The following is a 20,378-nucleotide window of genomic DNA, read 5'->3' as shown; positions in this document are numbered from 1 at the left end:
TGACCTCCACTTCGAGTCTGCAGACTCGGAAATCCCAGCTGCCTCCTTGGCGTCTCTACTTTGGCCTCACTGAGAGCAGAACTAGACTCATGAAGCCCTGTCCCCCCTCCTCATCTTATGTGGGTGCCCCCCGGTCCCCTCATCTTACGGGGTGTGTCCCCCAGGCTCCATCGTCCTATGTGGGTGTCCCCCAGGCCCCCTCACCTTACAGGGTATATACCTCCTGCTTCTTTGCTTTCCCCAGTTTCCCACCTTCATTCCCTCATGAGTCCCGTGGGTGTAGACCTCCCACACGGGTCAGATCTGCCCTCCCCCTTCACAGTCAGAGCCATCATGCTCTAGAAACCCCAGCCGTGTCCTGCCTAAATCTTTGAGCCAGTTTGCTGTCCAGTGTTACTTCTTCCATTCACTGTGTACTGCACTTCCTTTTCTACACGGCAGCCCCATTAGTTTTCACAGAAAAGTCCGAACTGGGCCTGTGAGCTCCTGGGCCCTCCTGCCCTCCCCAGCCTCTCTCCGGCCTCACCTTCAGCCTCCACAGCGGGCCAGCTCACCAGCGTGGGTTCGTGGTGCATGCCCCTCTGCCTGCCGAGCCGCTCCCCATTCTTCTGAGCCCGTCACTTCGCAGCCAGCCTGTCCCAGCTTAGACACCACCTCTGCTGACCTCCTGTTCTAAGCATGGTGTGCCAGCCCTCATTTGTCCTTGTGCATCTTTCTCCATCTCCCTCCTCCTGCCCGCTCTACAGGGGCAGGGCCGAAGCTTCGCTCATCCCCCAGTGCCCCAGGTAGCACCTGACTCCACAGTAGGCCTTCAGGGACAGCGTGCTGTAAACGTGGAAAAACCTGGGACCTTTGGAGTGAATTGACAAACATCGCTTTCTACCTTGATTCAGCAGCAGTGTTAACCTTGTTCCAGGGGCAGGACAGCCATGCTCAGGCATAACAGCCGTAACTTCCATGCAGTCAGCTGTCCGGGTCATGCTTTCCTTCTAAAATGCTGTAAATGCTGTGGTGTATCTAATAAACACAGTGACGTTTCTGCTCTAAGACTAGCAAAGTACAGTGGCTGACCCAGAGATTACAAATGACAAATATAAAAGCTTCTACATTTTTATGCTTCTTTCCCCCAGTGTTGTGTTTTTAGATGCATATGTAAGTCTGATTTCACTTCAGTCATATGGAAGTAGAAGTAATGAAACAGCTTTCATCTAAGGGCATGAGACAGCACACAACGTTAGAACCGGGTCATTTGCAGTCTGAACCTCGCTGGCCCCCTTCTCCTCGGGTGCGCTCACCTCTCTCCTGCAGCCACAGGGCTTAAGGCATGTCTTCTCCTAGCAGCTCCCCAGTGGCACATTTGTGTATCATGGGATGGGACCCCCCCAAAGAGCAAGTGTGGTGGATCCCACCTGGTACTCACTGAAGGCAGGAATAGGAAGAAAGGCCTAAACATTTAGCAGTGTGAGGGTCTCAGATCGTCCCTTCATCCACATCTTCTCAGTGTCCTTGTTGAAAGGGTCTTAGTTGTAGTTTCTTCTATTGCGAGCGTATTTCACCGCTATAAGAACTGTTTAATCGTTGCGATATAAGTGAGGTGGTTACAACTTTCTAGAATGTCAGGTTTTTCCTTTTCCTTTTTGGATTATGATACTTATTTCAGAAGCTCATTCTGTCCTTGAGGAGGTACTTGTAGATGTGTACCAGCCGGGGCTTGTGACTGCACATCTGCGTGCGCAACGCAGGGAGTGGGCCTCCTTTTACCAGGGCTCAGCCATGAGCATCTCTATTCCTTCCCTCTCCAGGCTCTAGAATGGATCCATGACAGTGGGGAGTTCTACCTTTCCACACATACCTCCACGGGCTCGAGCATACAGCACACCCAAGAGCTCCTGAAAGAGCACGAGGAGTTTCAGATCACCGCAAAGGTAGGTTCAGGTTGGTTGCCTATACAGCCGGCAGGGTTTTCCAAAATAACCTAGAACAGGATACTTCATGTAATAAGATAGTTCTCAAAAAAAAAAAAAAAAAAAAAAATCACTTAAACCCCTTATCCAAAATTGGAGAAACAGAGGGACCCCAGTGGCTCGTTGTATATTAACATAGGTGACACTGTTTGCTGCCCTTCACGCTTCCCCTCGGCTGTCCCTCTCTTTATGTGGTGTTTCCTTTGGGTCCTCTGATTTCGGCAGATACCTTTATGTTTTTTCTTTTGTCCTTTTCATTATTCTTTTTCTTTGTTTTTTTTCTCCCCAAGGTCTTTTCTGAGTACTTGCTATTTTTAGGAAACACTGGTGTTACCGACTTGGCTTGGGTGTGTTCTGAGGATGCTTTCTTGCCTGGTCTCTGGTGGGTGACACTTGCTACCGTAGCCCTGCCCACACCCCGCCCCGTCTGGTCAGGAAGCTGTCTGGGGTACGGCCGGCAGAGTTCACCTCTGTGCGCTCTCCTGCCGGCTGTTCGTAGGTTTATGCAGGTGAAGACATCTTTACTTTCTTCCTGAAAAGCGAAATAGAATTAAATACATGGCATATGTAATATATGGGCATAAATATGAATTTTTAAGCAAATCTGTAAGACTCCACACATTGCCACGAATGTTTTCCCAGTTAAAGTGTTTACCCACAGAGGCTCATTCTTTTACCTCAAAACAATTTTGAGATTTTTAGAGTTCCCTTCTAAAGCTGTGCTATTTTTGTTTTAGTTTTTCAAGGTTTTATTTTCAGAAGTGCCTATTTTGGGTGATAGATTTGAGGTTTTTTTTTTTTTTTAAATTGGAAATTCAAATTTACTAGTAGAAATAAATGATCAAGCTGGATAGTATTTTTGCTTAAAAAGAAGTATTCCCACAAAGTAAAAAAAAAATTGATTTTCTCGTATGGCCCTTAAGGTAGCTTTGAAAACCGTCAGTGGGAAATTTTTAAATCCTCTAGAGTGGCAACAGCTACTTTTGTATTATGTTTATTTGTACTTTATGTTTTCTGTAACCGTTTCTGACCCTTCCCGCTATTCTGCACTGCCCTCTACTCCTGCCCGCCCACAAGATGTAGCTTATTTCCTTCCCCTCACCCTCGGGGTGCTGGGCTCTGGAAACCCCTGGTCTTTGCTCTGGAAGAGCACACAGTCCAGTGTGGCTGCTGACAGACTGACCCCTGTAGGGCTCGGTGCGAGCTGGCACTGGCGGGGGGCACCGTGAGCATTGGGGGGTGGGGGGGTGTCAGACAATCAGGCAGTGACAGCTGCACCCAGAGGGGCCATGAGCACCCACAGGAGGGCACGTGCCCACTCATCTGAGGAGAGCTGACCTGCCTGCCTCTGCAGGTAAGCAGCGTGTCTTTTGCTTCCTAGATACAGCACCCCTTTGGCTACATAATTCTTTTTTGTTAATAGTTGGATAATAAATTACAGTTGTGTGCATTATATGATCTATCTTTGTTTCTTTGAATAGCCTTTGATTATGGAGGTATTAAGAAAATGCCTAAGATACCACTCAGAGGTAGATTTAAGATTTGTTCCTTTTCACGAACTTACATCTCCATTAATGCTGCCCTCCGCAGGTCAGTATGCACAGCCAAACAGCCGGGTCACTGCACAACCCCAGGGGGCGCCATGCACACAGAATGTGATGTGCATGTCACTGTCTACAGTGCACTAGCATGAAAGCTGTCTTCCACCAGTGGGATGTATACAAAAGGATTTTTTATTCCCGAATTTCCCTTTTCAAATTTGGGGTGTGGTTATTAAAGAAGGAGCAGGAATGGGCATATTTTTGCCCTTGCATTTTGTAAAAATAAGCAAATGAAATCACAGGTAATATCTGACCTTGCTGTTTCCCAGATATACAGAGCTCTTTCTTTCACTGAATACATTGAATCAGTTTTGCCAAGAGGAACTGGTAGATTTTGAAAAGAATACCTCTCAATTTTTTTCTAGCGTTTTTTCCCTTTGGTTTCTGGCTACCCTTGTTTTAATCCGATAGCAACTGCTCTGGTTGCTTGGAGATGTTGCTTGCCTTCTGTCCCCCATCACAGTTTCCTCTAAGAACCATTTTTCTTTTGTTACGTAGAGAATCTTTTGCTTTGACATACAGTCTTCCAGTTCAGTTGTTACAGTGGTTACTCTTGTAACATCTTTAGTGTAATAGAAATAAAGCCTTTTGGTTACTATCTGACCTATGACTCAATTGCATTCCTTTGCAACTCTTAATGTAATAATTTCTCGAAGTGCTTTGCAGGCATTGCCTGCATCCAGGTCATGAGTGTTTACTTAAAAGCCAATTTCTGTCCTTATTCGAGACTTAGTGACAAACTATTTAGGAGGGAGACCTGAAGATGAACAAATTTAAACAACATCCCAGGTGATTTTTATGTAAGCACACTGGAGTCAGAAATCCACTGCCTGAGACCTGCAGAACTCTGCCTTCCCCTTCCCACACACCTCCTGATCACCCATGTCCCCAGTGCCAAATGCCTTAATTTGACAGAAAGTGTCTAAGACCATTGAATGTGCATTGGGTTTCTGGGTTTCCATTTACTTAAGAACATGGTGAGTAAAGATCCTTTGAGCATGTGGACTCAGAAATTCAGTTTGCTTTTGTTTTTCTACAAGCCCCTGATTGCGCCGACTGATGATGATGTTCAAGTTATAACAGTTGTATTCTTTTAAAATAAAAATCTACTTTTGTAACAGTCTCTAGAAATAATGATGATGGAAACCTGTATAATACTTCATTTTAAAAGATGTAGAAAGTTTTTTCCATAGTGTTGAGTAGCCTTCTGGAGAAAAATTGAGTTGTATTCATATCCCACCTTGATACCAAGGTAACTGTTAGAAAAAAGGCTCAAGTTCAGCAATGAAAACCTGACCGACTAGACGAAATAACAGAACACAAAACCAAAGCCCATAAAAGAATGATAAAAATCACATACACAAAAAATGTGAAAATTTCTAAAGGGCAGTCCACTGTAACTAAAAGACAAAAAGCAGAGAAGATAAATACGCAGTTCATATCACAAAGGGCTGATTTCTCAGTCGCAAAGAGCTTTTATAAATCAATAAGACAAAACAAGAAAGTGGACAAAGGATACTAAAGAGGGCTCACAGGAAAGGAATTACAAATGGCCTTTAAATATATGAAATTATCAAATTTACCTAAAATAAAATTGTACATCAGAACTGCAGTGTGTTCTGTTTTCACAAGCCAAGAGATTGGCAAAGATCAAAAAGCTTGCAGCTGCGTCTTGGGAGGTGGAGAATGGAGGTGACCTCTGCAGGCGTCCTTGTATTACCGCCCATCACAGACGCACTGACCGCCCCGCAAGCCCACATCGCGAAACGCGCACTCTGCACATGCGCAGACGGGTGTTTTCTCCTGCTTTGTGCCGGTCGTGGGAAAAGCGCAGGAGCAACGTGAAGCGTTCGTCAGTGGAAGCGCATTCACTTACAGAAACATTATGCAGCTCTCAACATAAAACAGGGCTGCTGCTTGTGTTCCAGTGGTGAAGGATAACTGAGTTGTTAAATGAAAAGTACTAGGTGTAGAGCAGGGTTTATTGTGTGCAAGCATTTAGGTACAAACCAGAGGAAAAAATACACATGTACCCACCTCTGTACTAAAACGTCTCTTCTGTCCTTTTTTACCTTTTGAATTTTGAATTCTGTGCGTACATTTAAAGAATGCCAACTAAAATAAAAATATATACCGACATATAAAAGGTTCATGAATGAGCAGATTCATCATACTTAATTTTTATTACATTATTCATGGAGCCCTTGCCACATACCAGGAACTGCTCTGGGTGCCGGGCTCATGGACTGCAGTTTCCGGTTAGAGAAACAGGCAGTAACAAGATGAACGGGTAAATACATACATGTGCATGCAAAGTAATAAGGGAAAGCAAACAGCCGTCGCGGAGGGAGGGAGGTTGTGGTTGAGGGAGAGGCTTGGCCACACCTCTTCGAGAAGCCCTGACTATCAGAGTGGCATCTCTTGTTTACATAAAGTTGCAAGCCCCTGGGCTCTGCCTCCAGGCATCTTCTGCTACGTTTAATGTCCTATTCAGCATCACCCTGTTGGTGTTACAGGCCCGCAGCTGGTCTGTTTTGTGATGTGTGTTATGCAGAAATCCTCCTGTCCTTTCTTGGTGTTCTTGTTTTCTCTTTGAATTGTCTTTTTTATCTTTACCCTGTGACCCCAGTGCTTACAACATGAAACAGTTTTCTTGCCTCGTTAACGACACACATAACTCCGAGTACCCTTCCTGGATGCCTGGCGCAGGGGATGAGGAGGGCGCATAGGGTGTCACAACAGAACCTTCTTAGTGTCTGGGCACACAGCAGTGTAACCTTATCTAGACAGCACAGTTTGTTAACAATCCTGCTGCACTCTTATTCATTCTCTTTGATATTAAAATTTAATAATGGTTCTAAGTTAAGTTCCTCTTGGAATTTATGGTTCCAAGTCTGAAACTTTGACTTCTTTATTTGGTTTATAATTAGTCTTGTCTTAACATATCCAGAAAAGGTGTCATGTTGATAAGTGAGAAGATTTGGTTGAGGGGCGTTTGGGTGGCTCCGTCGGTTAAGCATCCAACTCTTGATTTTGGCTCAGGTTATGATCTCATTGTCCTGAGATCAAGCCCTGCATTGGGCTCTTCGCTGGGCGAGGAGTCTGCCTAAGATTCGCTCCCTCTTCTTCTGTACCTCCCTTCTACCTCTCCCTCTTTAAAAAAAAAAAAAAAAAAAAATTGGTTGACAGATCTTTTCCTTTTAGCTCACTCTACTTGAGTTCATTTCCATACCAGATGAAAGCCCAATAAACTTCAGGGTGGTTTAAGTTTTGCTGACTTTTTCCAATAAACAGCTTGAATAGAATCTACAAGAGTTAATTTTTATCACAGAGACATGATTGTATCTGAGTTCTGTTTTCACTTGTTTTTTGAAAAGTATTACATTAATGCCTGTTAAGAGTAACTACCATGCCCATTAAAGTTATAGGCATATACATACTTGCACAAAGAACCTAATGTTAATTTATTTTCTCAGGAAATATTTGGTAAATGTCCATTAGGTGCCAGGCACATGGAAGTCAGTGAGATATTAGGAAACAAAACAGACATCCCTGGCCTGTGGAGGTTTACATTCTAAAAAGAGACGGGCAGGCAGTAATGGTATTAAGTGAACCTCATCCTTGTTGGAAGGTGATCCATGCCATGGGAAGAGTAGAACCGACAGGGTAAGTAAGAATAGCTGGGGCAGGAGGGGGAGTTGCAGTTTTAAGGGAGTCAGGAAGGGCCTGCTGAGAAGGTGGCCTTTGGTCGAGCAGAGACATAAAGGAGCCACAGAGACATCTTGGGGAAGAGCATTCCAGGCAGGAGGGGTGCTGGGGCAAAGAACCAGAGACAGGGAGTACGCATGGGGCCCGGCCCGCATGCTGGACACTGGGGCCAGTTGGGCACTTGGCTGCAGCTAGGTGTTTGTGCAGAGCCCACGGATTTTTACAGCTGGCTTTATAGGTTGCCTAGTGAATTCTGCCTCAGATTTACTGTATAAACTAAGATAATTTATCCAGGTTTTGAGCTCTGACCTTCTCTCATTTGGGGGATTTTTTTTTTTTTCTTTTTTGAGGCCTCTGCTCTCACATACACCTGTTGGGGATTTTTAAAGTCAGCTTCCTGCATGTTAGGCATAGAGATTTTCTAGATAAAGGTCAGTGGAGAAAATCGGGTTCCCTGCCAGAGGAGTAACTGTACTCACTGGAAGTGCCAGTGGGAATGTTGAAGGAAGCCTCCTCGTCGGAACACATGGGAAGGATGTGGTGAGAAATCAAGAATTGAGGGAAGTCACTGTCATAAATACTAAACCAATGTTTTAGGCTTATGCTTAACTTGAAGAAACGTTAAGAAAGTTATGTTTAAAATATCTTCTCTAAGTACATATACAAACGAAATCATTTTTTTGAGAGGGAGTTCTAAAACAGGGAAGAGCATTTAAAATGCCTCTACGAAGATAATTTCCTGACTAGTGATTTTTTTCCTCCATTTCTACTGAGAGTTGGAGAAGAAATGAACGTGCCACGTGAAGTTGCTTCAAGGATTTTGTTGAGTGTCTGCCGTGGGGAGATCCTTGGCCACGTGGCAGGAAAGCCAGCGTCTCTGAGGACTACTGCCATAAATGGGCGCGTGGGGAGTAAACCTGCAGGGAGCAGGGAGGTGTCTCTGCAGCCAATTGGTGCAGCATGCGGTGGTGGAGAATCACAGGGCCCTAGAGAGAACAGCCTGAGTGAGCATTCCTCTCTTCCTTCGACAGCTATCTCCTGAGCATCTACCCGATGAAGACATTGCCGAAAGAAAGTCTAGATTTTTGTCTAGTGGTTTTCGAGGTCATAAACCTGCTATTCTTTGTGGAAAGCTGAGGAACGGTAGCTCGGCCAGGATCAGGGAGATGAATTGGTGGACTTGGAGCTTTGGTGGAAGTTTCTGTCCCCAGCAGTTTTTCCCTGTTGAGAGCTCAGAGTGGTAGGCAAGTTGCCACTGTGTTTCTGGTTTCTGGCAGTTGAGTTCATTTGCCTCACAATACTTTCCTGTTGTTTTTTTGCAGCAAACCAAAGAGAGAGTGAAGCTATTGATCCAGCTGGCTGATGGCTTTTGTGAAAAAGGGCATGCCCATGCAGCAGAGATAAAAAAATGTGTGACTGCAGTGGATAAGAGGTACAGAGATTTCTCTCTGCGGATGGAGAAGTACAGGACCTCTTTGGAGAAAGCCCTGGGGATTTCTTCAGATTCCAACAAATCGGTAACGTGCTTTGTGCACACAGAATAAAATAATGGTGTTCTTCCTCGTGTCCTCTCCGGATTTAATTAACTCAAGTTCCTTGGCTCTCTTCCTCCACAGAGCAAAAGTCTTCAGCTAGACATAATCCCCGCCAGTGTCCCTGGGTCAGAGGTGAAGCTTCGTGATGCTGCCCATGAACTTAACGAAGAGAAACGGAAGTCGGCCCGCAGAAAAGAGTAAGCCAGTCTCTAAGAACCTGCTGGGATTCGTTGAACGAGTGGAGAAAACGTCACTTGGACAAGCATGCTTCTGTGTGTGCTTTGAAACAAATGGCACTAATGCGTTGTGATGCTCTGAATGTGTGTCATTTGTGCAGCACAAACTCCACTGTCCCCTTGTCACCTGCTTCAGAAACCATGTCTTGTGTTCGTCCCTGTGCCTCCATTTCCTACAGGGTTGACAAATCGTTGTAGTGTCATTGGTTATCAATAGGTCATGAGTAAGTAGTAGTACTAATGAGAAAAATAACACACGTGGAACTGTTTGAAAATTGCCAATTAGTAAACTGTACTAGACATTCATGAAGACAAGATTGACCTAAACCTGGGGTTCTCAGCTGGGGGACATTCTGCCATGTGTGGAGACATCTTTGGTCGTCACACCGTGGGGAGGGGGTGTGCTACAGCATCTGGTGCGTGGAGACCAGGGACGCTGCTGACGTCCTCTACTACACAGGACAGCCCCCCAGCAAAGCCTTATCTGCCCCCAGATGTCGGTGGTGCTGAGTGAGAAGCCCTGACCTGCAGGGACCTCAAGAGAATGTTTTCCAAAATGGTTTTTCCTTTGAATCTGTGGCTGCATACTATTATTGTTCTATCTGTTCTTGATTTAATTCCCCAGAGCACCTTACTGCCTGATGCTTTTAAAACCACCTTATTATTTTATAAACTGTCAAAGTAGGTAGTTAAAATCAGCATGTGTCCTGCCTGTAAGCTGAGCTCCTCGCTGTCTTCCTCTGTTGAAGGTTCATCATGGCTGAGCTAATTCAAACTGAAAAGGCTTACGTAAGAGACCTCCGCGAGTGTATGGATGTAAGTAAGTTTTTTTGCTTGTTTATTTAGATTCAGTCTAAGCGTGCTACTTATCCCTACCTGTTGGTAATTCTTAAAATAATCACACTTTTCGTTGTTTTCGAGATTTGAAGTGTGCTTAAGCAGCCTGTTTTTCTTGTTTCTGTCCTTCTGTGAGGTTCCAGGCTTGTGTTTTGCTCATCACAGAGATGATACAGCATTAATCCTCTCATTCCGTTCATCACATGACGGCCTGGCTGACATTCTCTTTGTATAGAATTTTACAACAGCTTCAGAGAAATATGCCTACTAATTATGATTGGCAACTCATACTCTCAGTAGTTGAAAGAATATTTGTCATACCTCAGAGAGTAGGTTAACTGCAAAACTCGAAGCCGGGGATAGAAAGTTTTGAGCTGGAGCATATAGGAGCTACTCTCAAGTGCTCAGAGCAACTGGGGGGCTTTTTCGGGAAAAGGTTTTTCATGTTGTTTTATAAAAGGTTGCATTCTTCAGATGTATTTTTCAGTGATTCATGAACTCTGGGTACGTACTACAGATGTCAGCAATAGCTGTTTCTTGGATGTGTGCTGTCGGTTTTTGTGTTGTGATTTCTCTGCTTCCCTCCCGGCCAGACGTACCTGTGGGAAATGACCAGCGGGGTGGAGGAGATCCCGGCCGGCATCGTAAACAGAGAGCTTGTTATCTTCGGGAACATGCAGGAAATCTATGAATTTCATAATAAGTGAGTGGCTTTATCTTTGGGGAGCTGGTTACTCTTGAAATCTAGATACTGGGCTGAAGTTTCATAACAAGAAATGAAAGCTTCCAACTGAATTAAGCATCCATTTCAGTGATCCTGTTGAAATTTGAATGACGCCTGTGCGGGCTTTCGTCAAAAAGACCGACATTGTAGAGACTCTTTATTAATAGAGACTCCGCTTTTTCTGTGTACTTTCCTGCCATAGAAATAAGATGAGGGAAAGTGTGAGCACTGTTTTTGGAGGAACCCTGACTTCTCTGAAGCTGTGCCACCAGCTGCTACCTCGACTACTTCATAGATTTAAAAGAGAATTCTCTGAGGCTGCTGGACGATGTTTGGTCTTTCCCAAGAGGGAAGAAGGAGCTGAGGACAGAACAGATGTGTAGTCTGACCAAAATAAAATGCACTATCCATTGGCCACGGGAGGCACATGGTTTTATTTTTAAGGTTTTGTTGTTGTTGTTGTTGTTTAAAGAAGCAGAAGTTGCTTTAGACAGAGTCTGTGGAGCCCAGTAGCCTGTGGAAAGATAAGGCTGGGGGCCAAAGCTACCAGGCTCTCCCTCACTCCCCGGCCCCCACTCCAGCAAAACACACTGAAACCTAAATGGCTTCTTCTGATTGTTTATTTATATCCTTAAATAACATCCTTAGCTACTGAACAAAGCACTCGCTCAGAAAAAATACAAAAGTATTTAAAGGCTAAACATGTTAGCTATTTGAAAGTCACAATACTTAGCCTAGTTAAGAGCTACACGTTTTGTTAAATCTTTAAAATCTAGAGGGTGCAGATTTTCCACTGCAGTTGATTGAAATGGTGTGTTTGGCATGCTTGGTCTGATTTCTGGCTTATCTCACTGGTAAAGTGCTTTAAAACTTCTTAATAATACGATACCATTTTTACTCTCTGCAGCATATTCCTTAAAGAGCTGGAAAAATATGAGCAGTTGCCAGAGGACGTTGGACATTGCTTTGTTACTTGGGTAATGACACCTCAGCTACTCGTTCTCCCAGTTGTTTGGTGGCTTTGCGGGAAGTTAGAAGGAATACGGTTCATTTCTCTTATGTCACCATCTTCTGTGGTGTCTGCTTACGGAGAAGTGGACTTTGCCTCTAAGAATTACGTTCTCCAACTAGATAGTAATGTGGAATGAGTTTTTTATTGGTAGTAGTGATGTTTAGAAATGGAACTTTGGTGTGCCGGGCCTGTGCGTGGCCCTGGGGATTCATAGGTGGACGTGAGTGCCCAGCAATGCCGGGGGGGCTGGGGAGGGAGGGGTTGGAGGGAGGAGAAGCCGACAGTCACCTGGTGTCAGTGCCCTGCCCTCCGGGGAGGGTGTGCCTAGCCCTGACTTACTGGGCAGGGGAGGCTTCTGGAGGTGTGTGGTACCAGTGGGATGCGTTTCTTATTTTTAACAGCTTTCTGTATAAAATAGTGTTTCTTTTACATAGAGCTTAAATTTCCTTTATCCCCATCGCTTCTTTTCTACATAGAAGTTTATTGTATTTTGACTTCTTGCCGTTTGAAAGAGATATTCTAATATTTTGTTGTTTATAGGCAGACAAGTTTCAGATGTATGTCACCTATTGCAAAAATAAGCCTGATTCTACTCAGCTGATATTAGAGCATGCGGGATCCTACTTTGATGTAAGTAAGAGATTCCTGGTGGAAGCGGTGAAAACATTGTGTTTGGTAAACATAAAATGCAACACTACTCATAGCTTTTACCTAATGGATGGTATTTTCATTTTTATCTGTCACATTTATGGTGGGATATTCTTCTGTTTTTAAAAGATTCTTCTAAGATTTTAACAGATACGTGTGTGTGACCTGACTTACTATTTATATATAATCATTAATTCTTAAGCATAATACGTACAGAAGCTGTAAACTATTAAGCTGCTTTTACCCTCTACGAAGCAAAAAGAATCTTTGAACCTTTGAATCTTTTTTATTCATTCATTTTTCCCATTTTTATCATGTGCTTAATTCCAAAAGTAGCTTATCAGTAAAATTTTTACAAATAGCACTGTAACAACTAGAACCATTGGGAGGCTCATTAATTATATTCTCATTGGTGAAAGCATACTTGTAGGTCCTCTTTCTTTGGAAGATATTGCAGGGAGGTTATTTTGTATAAAGGGGGTCGGAGCCTTTTGGAAGTAATATACAGAAAGCTTCTTGGGTCTCCAGAATATAGTCAAACATGCCAAATACATCGTGATTAAAAGAGTACTTTTCAGTGTCCCGTGTAATTTGGTGTGCAGGGCTGCAAGAATACTAGACTTGTTTCTGTCCTTATGCTTGTGCGAGGCCATGCGTGATAGTCTTCTCTGGCCGTCTGGGAAATGAGAATACACTTTAGCTTCTGTCTTTGCCATGAAGCAGCTGGCCCTATTTTAGTTGTCGTTCTCATGACCAGTAATTCCACATCACTGCCTTTGTAAATACCAAGTCAGCTCTCCCAGCCCAGTGCTGTCCTTTTTTTGTCAGTTTTTCACACCTCCCTTGCTCTTTGCCATCAGATGAAACTCCACACCAGGGCTGTATGCAGAGTTAGAATTCTGTAAGGCACAGAGAGCTTGTGGTATGTTGAATCCAATCAAATGGCTTTGGAACCAAAGCCATTTAAAAAAAAAACCCTTTGTCCTAAAACACCTTTAAAGGTAAAGGAAGTTGTGCTTATCTAATTTAGGGATCTCACAGTTGTCTTGCCTTCAGTCTGCACTGTCAGCCGATTGCATGTCTGTCTGGGGCTCAGTGGACTCAGTGGGTGTTTGTGGTGGTAGATGTGCCACTGACCAGTGAGCGAGGGCATCCTCTTAACCCCCATACTCTGCCCTTCCATCCAAAGTAAAGTTTCAGAAGCACAGAAGTTTTGTTTTGTTTTGTTTTGTTTTAAGAGCTTTTTAGGAAAAGGAAGCTTTATTATTTCAGCAGGATTAAACCTTTGTCAGGTGTTTTGGAAAAATACTCTGATCTTGTCGCCATTTTTGTCTTTATTTTCTTTAATCATTTTTTTTTAAATCATGCTAAGTGTACTCTTTAATCCCCATCCCCAGTTTCCGCCATCACTCCCCTCCCCTCCCTCTGGTAGCCTTCAGTGTGATCTCTATAGTTAAGAGTCTCTTTCTTGGTTTGTGTGTGTCTCTCTTCTTTTTCCCTTTGTTCATCTGTTTTGTTTCTTAAACTCAATATCTGAGTGAAATCATATGGTATTTGTCTTTCTCTGACTTACTTCACTTAGCGTAATACTCTCTAGCTCCATCCATGTCATTGAAAATGGCAAGACTTCATTCTTTCTGACGGCTGAGTAATACTACTCTGTGTGTGTGTGTGTGTGTGTGTGCGTGTGCGTGTGCGTGTGTGCGTGCGTGTGTGCGCGCGTGCGCCACATCTTCTTCATCCATCAGTCGTTGCACGCTTGGGCTCTTTCCATAATTTGGCTATTATAGATAATGCTGCTATAAACATAGGGGTGCATATATCCCTTTGAATTAGTGTCTTTGTATCTTTTGGGTAGATATCCAAGTAGTGTGATTCCTGGATTGTAGAGTAGCTCTATTTTTAACTTTTTGTGGAAACTCCATGCTGTTTTCCAGAGTGACTGTACCAGTTTGCATTCCCACCAACAGTGCAAGAAGGTTCTGTTTTCTCTACATCCTTGCCAAAACCTTCTTGTATTTTTTATTTTAGCCATTCTGACAGGTGTGAGATGATACTTTATAGTTTTGATTTGCATTTCTCTAATGATGAGTGATGTTGACCATCTTTTCATGTGTCTGTATGTCTGGAGAAATGTCTGTTCATATCTTCTGCCCATTGTTAATTGGATTATTTGTGTGTGTGTGTGTGTGTGTGTGTGTGTGTAGTTGTAGCTGTTCTTTTTGTATTTTGGATACTAATCCTATATCAGGTATGTCATTTGCAACTATCTTCTTCCATTCAGTAGGTTGCCTTTTAGTTTTGTTGATTGTTTTCTTTGCTGTGCAGAAGCTTTTCATTTTGATGTCCCAGTAGTTTATTTTTGCGTTTATTTCTCTTGCCGCAGGAGGCATATCTAGAAAAATGTTGATATGGCTGATGTCAGAGAAATTATTGCCTGTGTTCCCTTCAGGGATTTTTATGGTTTCAGGTGTCACATTTGTGCCTTTATTCCATTTTGAGTTTATTTTTGTGTATGGTGAAAGAAAGTGGTCCAGTTTTATTCTTCTGCATGTTGCTGTCCAGTTTTCCCAGCAGCATTTGTTGAAGAGACTGTTTTTTTCCCATTGGATATTCATTTCTCTCCTGTCGTTTTTGAATAATATAATCCTATGATAAGGTATTAAAAATGTCAACAAAAATAGTAAGATTGGTGTTTAGAAATATCAGAGATGCATTTCTGAATGTTACTAAAACAAGGTATTCAAAAGACATTACAATATCTCTCAAATGTTTTGTGGGGTATGCATGAAATGGAATACTTCTCAGCTGTATAAAGGGATAAACTCTTGATACATAAATAGCAAAGATTAATCTCCAAAACATGGGCTGAGAGAAGCTAGACATGAAAGAATACATTCTGAATGATTCCTTTTATATGAAATTCTAGAATATGCGGAACTAATCTGGTGATAGAAATCAGAACAGGGGTTGCCTCTTGGTGGTGGTGGGGTTGTGGTTGGGGGAATTGGTTAGAAAGGGGTACAAAAAACTTTCTGTGATGTTGGAAATATTCTGTACCTTGGTTTGGGAGTTGGTTGCAAGTGTGTTGACATTTGTCAGAACTCAGTGACCCATACTTGAGATCTGTGCATTATACTGTACATGAAAAGAAGAAATCTTTTCGATGTGAAATTAGAATATGTATGTCATAATCATTAAATCATAAATCCCACACTTTTGAACAATTGCCATTAAAGAGAAACTTTAAGGCTCTATTTGTGATCTGGAAGGCAGAGGAAGAATTGCTAAGTCTTTAATCTAATCGGCTTGGTGTGTGAGTGATCTGTCGTTCGGTGATTCCTGCAGCCAAAAGAGCGGCCACGTGAATCCCCGCACGATGCTTGGTTCCTGAGGAGCTTAATGAAGATGGCAAACAGATTGAGAATATTGAGAATACAAAGATGTGGTGGTTTTTAAATCATCTTTGAAGCATAGTATATTAGAGGATAACCCTTTTTTTTTTTAAAGATTTCATTTATTTATGAGAGAGAAAGAGAGAGAGAGCATAAGCGGGGGGGAGGGGCAGAGGGAGAAGCAGGCTCCCCGCTGAGCAAGGAATCTGTTGCAGGACTCCATCCCAGGACCCCGGGATCATGACCTGAGCCGAAGGCAGACGCTTAACCGACTGAGCCAACCAGGCGCCCCAACCCTCTTTTTCTTTGTTTTTTGAAAATTTTCTGAGAAGAGTGTTAGGAGCCAAGATAGCACAAGTACAGTTGGTTGGTGTGAAAAGTCTGGGCCAGAAGGTGGTTGAATTGTGAGAGTGGATGGAAGAATACCTGAGTGGCATGTGAATGTGTTCATGAGGAGGGAGGAGCCCCTGTTAGGGAGAGTCTGGCTCCGCGGAAGGGATGTGGTCTGTGGCTCCGGGGTGCTCGTGGCCAAAGTTGCAGAGCTGCAATGGGAGAGAGGGTGCGTCCGGTCCATGGCTCAGTGTCCTGTGCCTGCGTGGCGGCCAGGGCTGGCCCCGGGGCGGAGGCGGCGGGGTGTTGCCGGGTCAGGGCGGGCCCGGTAGTGGGGAGTCGTGGGCTTCACCTGTTTGACGTCTGCACATGAAAGCCAGGAATCCAGACTGAACACTGCTGTCTTCTGGTTCAAAGTGATTAACTTATTCTTATGTTCAGCATATTAAAAGAATAAATAGTGATTTCTACTTTTATTTCTTAGAACAAGAGTGATATGTGTGTATTCATTTTGGAGGTAAAAAATGTAAAGTTTTAGTTCATGCTATCTAATTTTACCCAGTGATGTTCATCAGTATATATATATTTTTTTCTTAATTTAGGAAATACAGCAGCGGCATGGATTAGCCAATTCCATCTCTTCTTACCTTATTAAGCCAGTTCAGCGAATAACAAAGTATCAACTTCTTTTAAAAGTATGTATGAAGCATCTTCTGCCTGCAAAATTTGTGAACTGTGCATTATTATTTTGACATTTTTCTCTCTGTTTATGTAAAGTACCCTGAATTTTTGAAATAACACCTAGCCAGTTAATTTTTTTTAATTCATTGCCATTTGTTACCCTGATCAGTTTCTCGGTGCAGCAGGTAGATTAAGAGACTATTCCTTGATTATGCATCTGAACTTTGCTGGCTGACCCTGGTCCCTAACATACACTGAGAAAGGAAAGAGAGATTGTCAGACCTGGATCACTTAGTACCTGTATCCCAGGATGGCTTGCTGACCACGGGCCAGGCACTGTGCTCTATGCTCTGCATGTGTTAAGTTCACCTCCTGGTGCTGGTCTGCAGGTGGGGACGCGAGCCTGGGAGGGTGAGGGCTGTGCCCACAATCATCACTGGACCCCTGGAATCTGGGCTCCGCTCCAAACCCAGGTAGGGTGGGGGCTCAGGTAACTCACCCTCAGGCAGCATCCTCCCTGTGACGTCTAGTCACGGGTTACACGCATATTTATGGAACATGTTCACACGCATCCCACGTATTTGAGTCAAACTGACCTCCACTTCCTCTTGGTTATGAATGGTTACAGTTAAAGTCATCTTGTAACTAGGTATGCTGGCGAGTGTTAAGTAGACTTATTGTGATCATTTTGCAATATGTATGAATAGCAAATCCTTATGTCATACTCTTGAAACTAACATAATGGTGTGTGTCAGTTATACCTCAAAAAAACTCCACATTTCTAATAATCTAAGGACTTAACAGTAGAATGGTAAAGGAAACTTAGAATTTGTGATCGTTGTCACAGAATGTATCATATAAATCAATGCACATTTTCTTGACTACAAGAATAATAATCTACAGTCTTTACCTAATGATGTTTACCCGGCTGTTTCCTTGGCTGGAGAACGTTATTAAGCATCAGAATGAACCAACTGCCCACTCATCGTGGGAACAGTATTTTGTGAATCTCACCCTGTCCCCAGTGCTGCCCGAGCACAGCAGTAGGAGGTAATGAGGTGATTCTCTCAGAAAAGAAGTTCAGAGATGGAGTTACGAAATCCTAAAACTCTTCTTTATCTTTGTTAATGAGAAAACTCTAGAAACAGAGGTGGCCGTATGCTTTTGTTAAAGTGATACCATTATGGGACATTGCTGTTGGGAAAGCTCTCCTGCACTTTTGTATCAAAATCCTATTGCTTTTATGGCCCTCACTGCAGGAATATGAGCTTAACGGTGAACATGAAATAGAAGTCAGGAGGTTAAGTTGTTTATGTTCACATTAGCCCTTTGCTTTTTACTTCTGCAAAGGCAGTGTACCTCTTGGTGTCCTCAAGATTTAAGAATTTTGTCTTCAGCATGTGTTTCCACTAAAGATCTCTTTCTCAGTGACCTCACATCTAGTTAATCACCATTACAGTGGGGCTTTAATTTATAAACCTCACGTTATTCTGCCCAGGGGTTCTTCAGCAGAATAGTAGTAAGCTCTGTTGAGATCCCCAGCGAGGAAGGTTTTCTGCCAGTGAGGTTAATTTCTTGTACATAGCATTTTTAAGCACTTTTTTGCGAAGCTGCTTAGAATAATAGGTAAAAACCATCTGATCATGAGTGGAAGTGCTCGTCCGGTGCCAAGTTGCTCTAAAACTATCCAGTATGAGACCAGAGCCGACTGCAGTGCCCTGTCCCTCTTAGGGACTGCCAGGACACAGAAAGCTGTGGTTCCTATTACTGGCTGAATGTAACCATTCATACACTGGTAAGAAAATACCTTGGATGCCAAAACGTGCATTTATTGTCCTTGTTATCCTTCATTTAATAGCAGATGTTCCTCTGAGTAGATATGAAACGTAATCACACTCAGGGCGGTGTGATTAGATCATTTGCGCTTTGCGAACCGTCCTGCACACAAAGGCGCTGCATTTAACTGTAGATTCTGGTGCGGCGGTGCTGCTTCTGCTCATGGCCTGGGAGTTTCAGGTTAGGTGGGGCATGGCACTGACAGCACCAGAGAGTTCACAGTCACACGGGGGTGCTCGCTGCACGTTGTCATGACCTTCAAATAAAACCAGTAGTTGATTATGCTTTGCTGTGCTAATTAAGTCTTTTTATTTGTCATTTTTGAGGCTCGGCAGTTAATGTGTGCACTGAGTCCATCTTAAACTGTGACTGCATCTGGTTTCCTCTGATCTGAAGAAGCATCCTGATATGAGCAGGACAAATGCTTCCATCCATTGGATAAAGAGGCAGTAACTCATTTTCTCTGAGAATAGGTGCCCAGTTGACTGCAGTCTGTTGTTATCGTGAAAGTCACAGATTCTTCATAGACTTCTTTTCTGCAAAGATCTTGTTGGCAGAGCTTTTGGTCTTTGGCTGGTTCATGGTATTGGTCTCTTACAGGAGCTACTCACTTGCTGTGAGGAAGGAAAAGGGGAGATAAAAGATGGCCTCGAAGTGATGCTCAGTGTGCCAAAGCGAGCCAACGACGCCATGCACCTCAGCATGCTGGAAGGTAACGGGATCTTTATGCCCCCTAACAAACATCTGTCCACTTTCTGCTGACACTGTTTATAGGTGGATTTCCCATGCCCTGAAACTCTTTGGCCTCGTGCCTCTATGTTTTGTTAGGAGTTAAAGAGTTCAGATATGAATACCTTCTCTCTCTCTTTTTTTTTTTTTTTTTAAGACTTATTTATTTATTTTAGAGAGAAAGAGAGTGAGTGTGCCGGCACGAGGCGGAGGAGGGGTGAAGGGCGAGGGAGAGAGAATCCTCCAACATATTCCCCTCAGAGTGTGGAGCGTGATGCGGGGTTTGATCTACGACCCCAAGATCATGACCTGAGCCGAAATCAAGAGTCAGATGCTTAACCAACCGCACCACCCAAGCACCCCAACTACCTTCTTTTTTAAAAGAACTGGTTTCATTGCTTCCCCTAAGGATCACAAAGTGCTTCAACCTCAATAAGAGCATGCCCCTGTCCGTTACCTGGAGAACAGGCTGTCACACCCAGAACCCCGGTAGCACCTGTGTCACTTGCTTTAGGCAGTCTGGTGTCCGGGGAGGATGGATGGCTACAAGGAAGGCAAGATGAGTTCCCTGTGATTACAAAATCCTTTAAAAAGCTTGTTGCTTCCCCGTGTCCGTATCCATTGTATCACTTACAAAAGCCTTGAACATGGTGGTATGTAACAGGGCGGTGTGTAATGTGGTAAGGAGAGAGTCAGAGAAACGAAAGTAAAAATTTCTCTTGCAAGTGAAATTTCCATGGATGCTTGTGTTTAAAAAGGCTCTTCCTGTGTTATAGAGCTTAACTCTTATTATCAGGGTACACAGTTATGTGCAAGAAGAAATCCTGCCCCAAATGCTTTTTCTAGCCTCTGTATCATCAGTAGTATTGAGCAGTATAAATGGTTGGGGCAGAGGTGATGCTGTTTGCAGTAGAGACCCAAAAATCAGAGGCGAGGTGAGATAGCTTTTTCTTTCTCTGATGTGAGGCCCTGAGCTGGTGTGGCAGTCCTTCATGGCATCATCAAGGACTCAGGCTCTGTTCTCGGTACTTTCTCTCCACTGCTTAAATGTTGTCTGCTTGGCTAGGTTCGGGATATGTCAAGACCATGGTAGTAGTCCATCTAGCAGGAAGACAGTGGGGGAAGAGCGTGGGGAAGGGCAG

The 20,378-nt window shown here is 43.5% G+C and overlaps 1 protein-coding gene across 6 annotated transcripts in view; it reads left to right on the top strand.

Moving 5' to 3' along the window:
- The window catches only part of TRIO (trio Rho guanine nucleotide exchange factor), a 337,626-nt gene that overhangs the window by 221,785 nt on the left and 95,463 nt on the right, over positions 1–20,378 (top strand). For all 6 annotated transcript variants that reach the window (XM_025867461.2, XM_073891080.1, XM_073891081.1 and 3 more), the window contains exons 21-29: positions 1,803–1,925; positions 8,596–8,790; positions 8,890–9,005; positions 9,794–9,860; positions 10,475–10,584; positions 11,513–11,582; positions 12,158–12,247; positions 16,593–16,685; positions 19,108–19,219. In XM_025867461.2, coding sequence (XP_025723246.2) covers positions 1,803–1,925; positions 8,596–8,790; positions 8,890–9,005; positions 9,794–9,860; positions 10,475–10,584; positions 11,513–11,582; positions 12,158–12,247; positions 16,593–16,685; positions 19,108–19,219 — 976 coding nt within the window. The remainder of the gene's footprint in view (positions 1–1,802; positions 1,926–8,595; positions 8,791–8,889; positions 9,006–9,793; positions 9,861–10,474; positions 10,585–11,512; positions 11,583–12,157; positions 12,248–16,592; positions 16,686–19,107; positions 19,220–20,378) is intronic.

This window comes from Callorhinus ursinus, unplaced genomic scaffold (genome assembly GCF_003265705.2).
Source record: "Callorhinus ursinus isolate GAN/ISIS: 27379988/994484 unplaced genomic scaffold, GSC_fseal_2.0 scaffold3, whole genome shotgun sequence".
Taxonomy (NCBI): domain Eukaryota; kingdom Metazoa; phylum Chordata; class Mammalia; order Carnivora; family Otariidae; genus Callorhinus; species Callorhinus ursinus.
The sequence above is the reverse complement of the archived record's forward strand: the minus strand, read 5'-3'. Positions and strand labels throughout refer to the sequence as shown.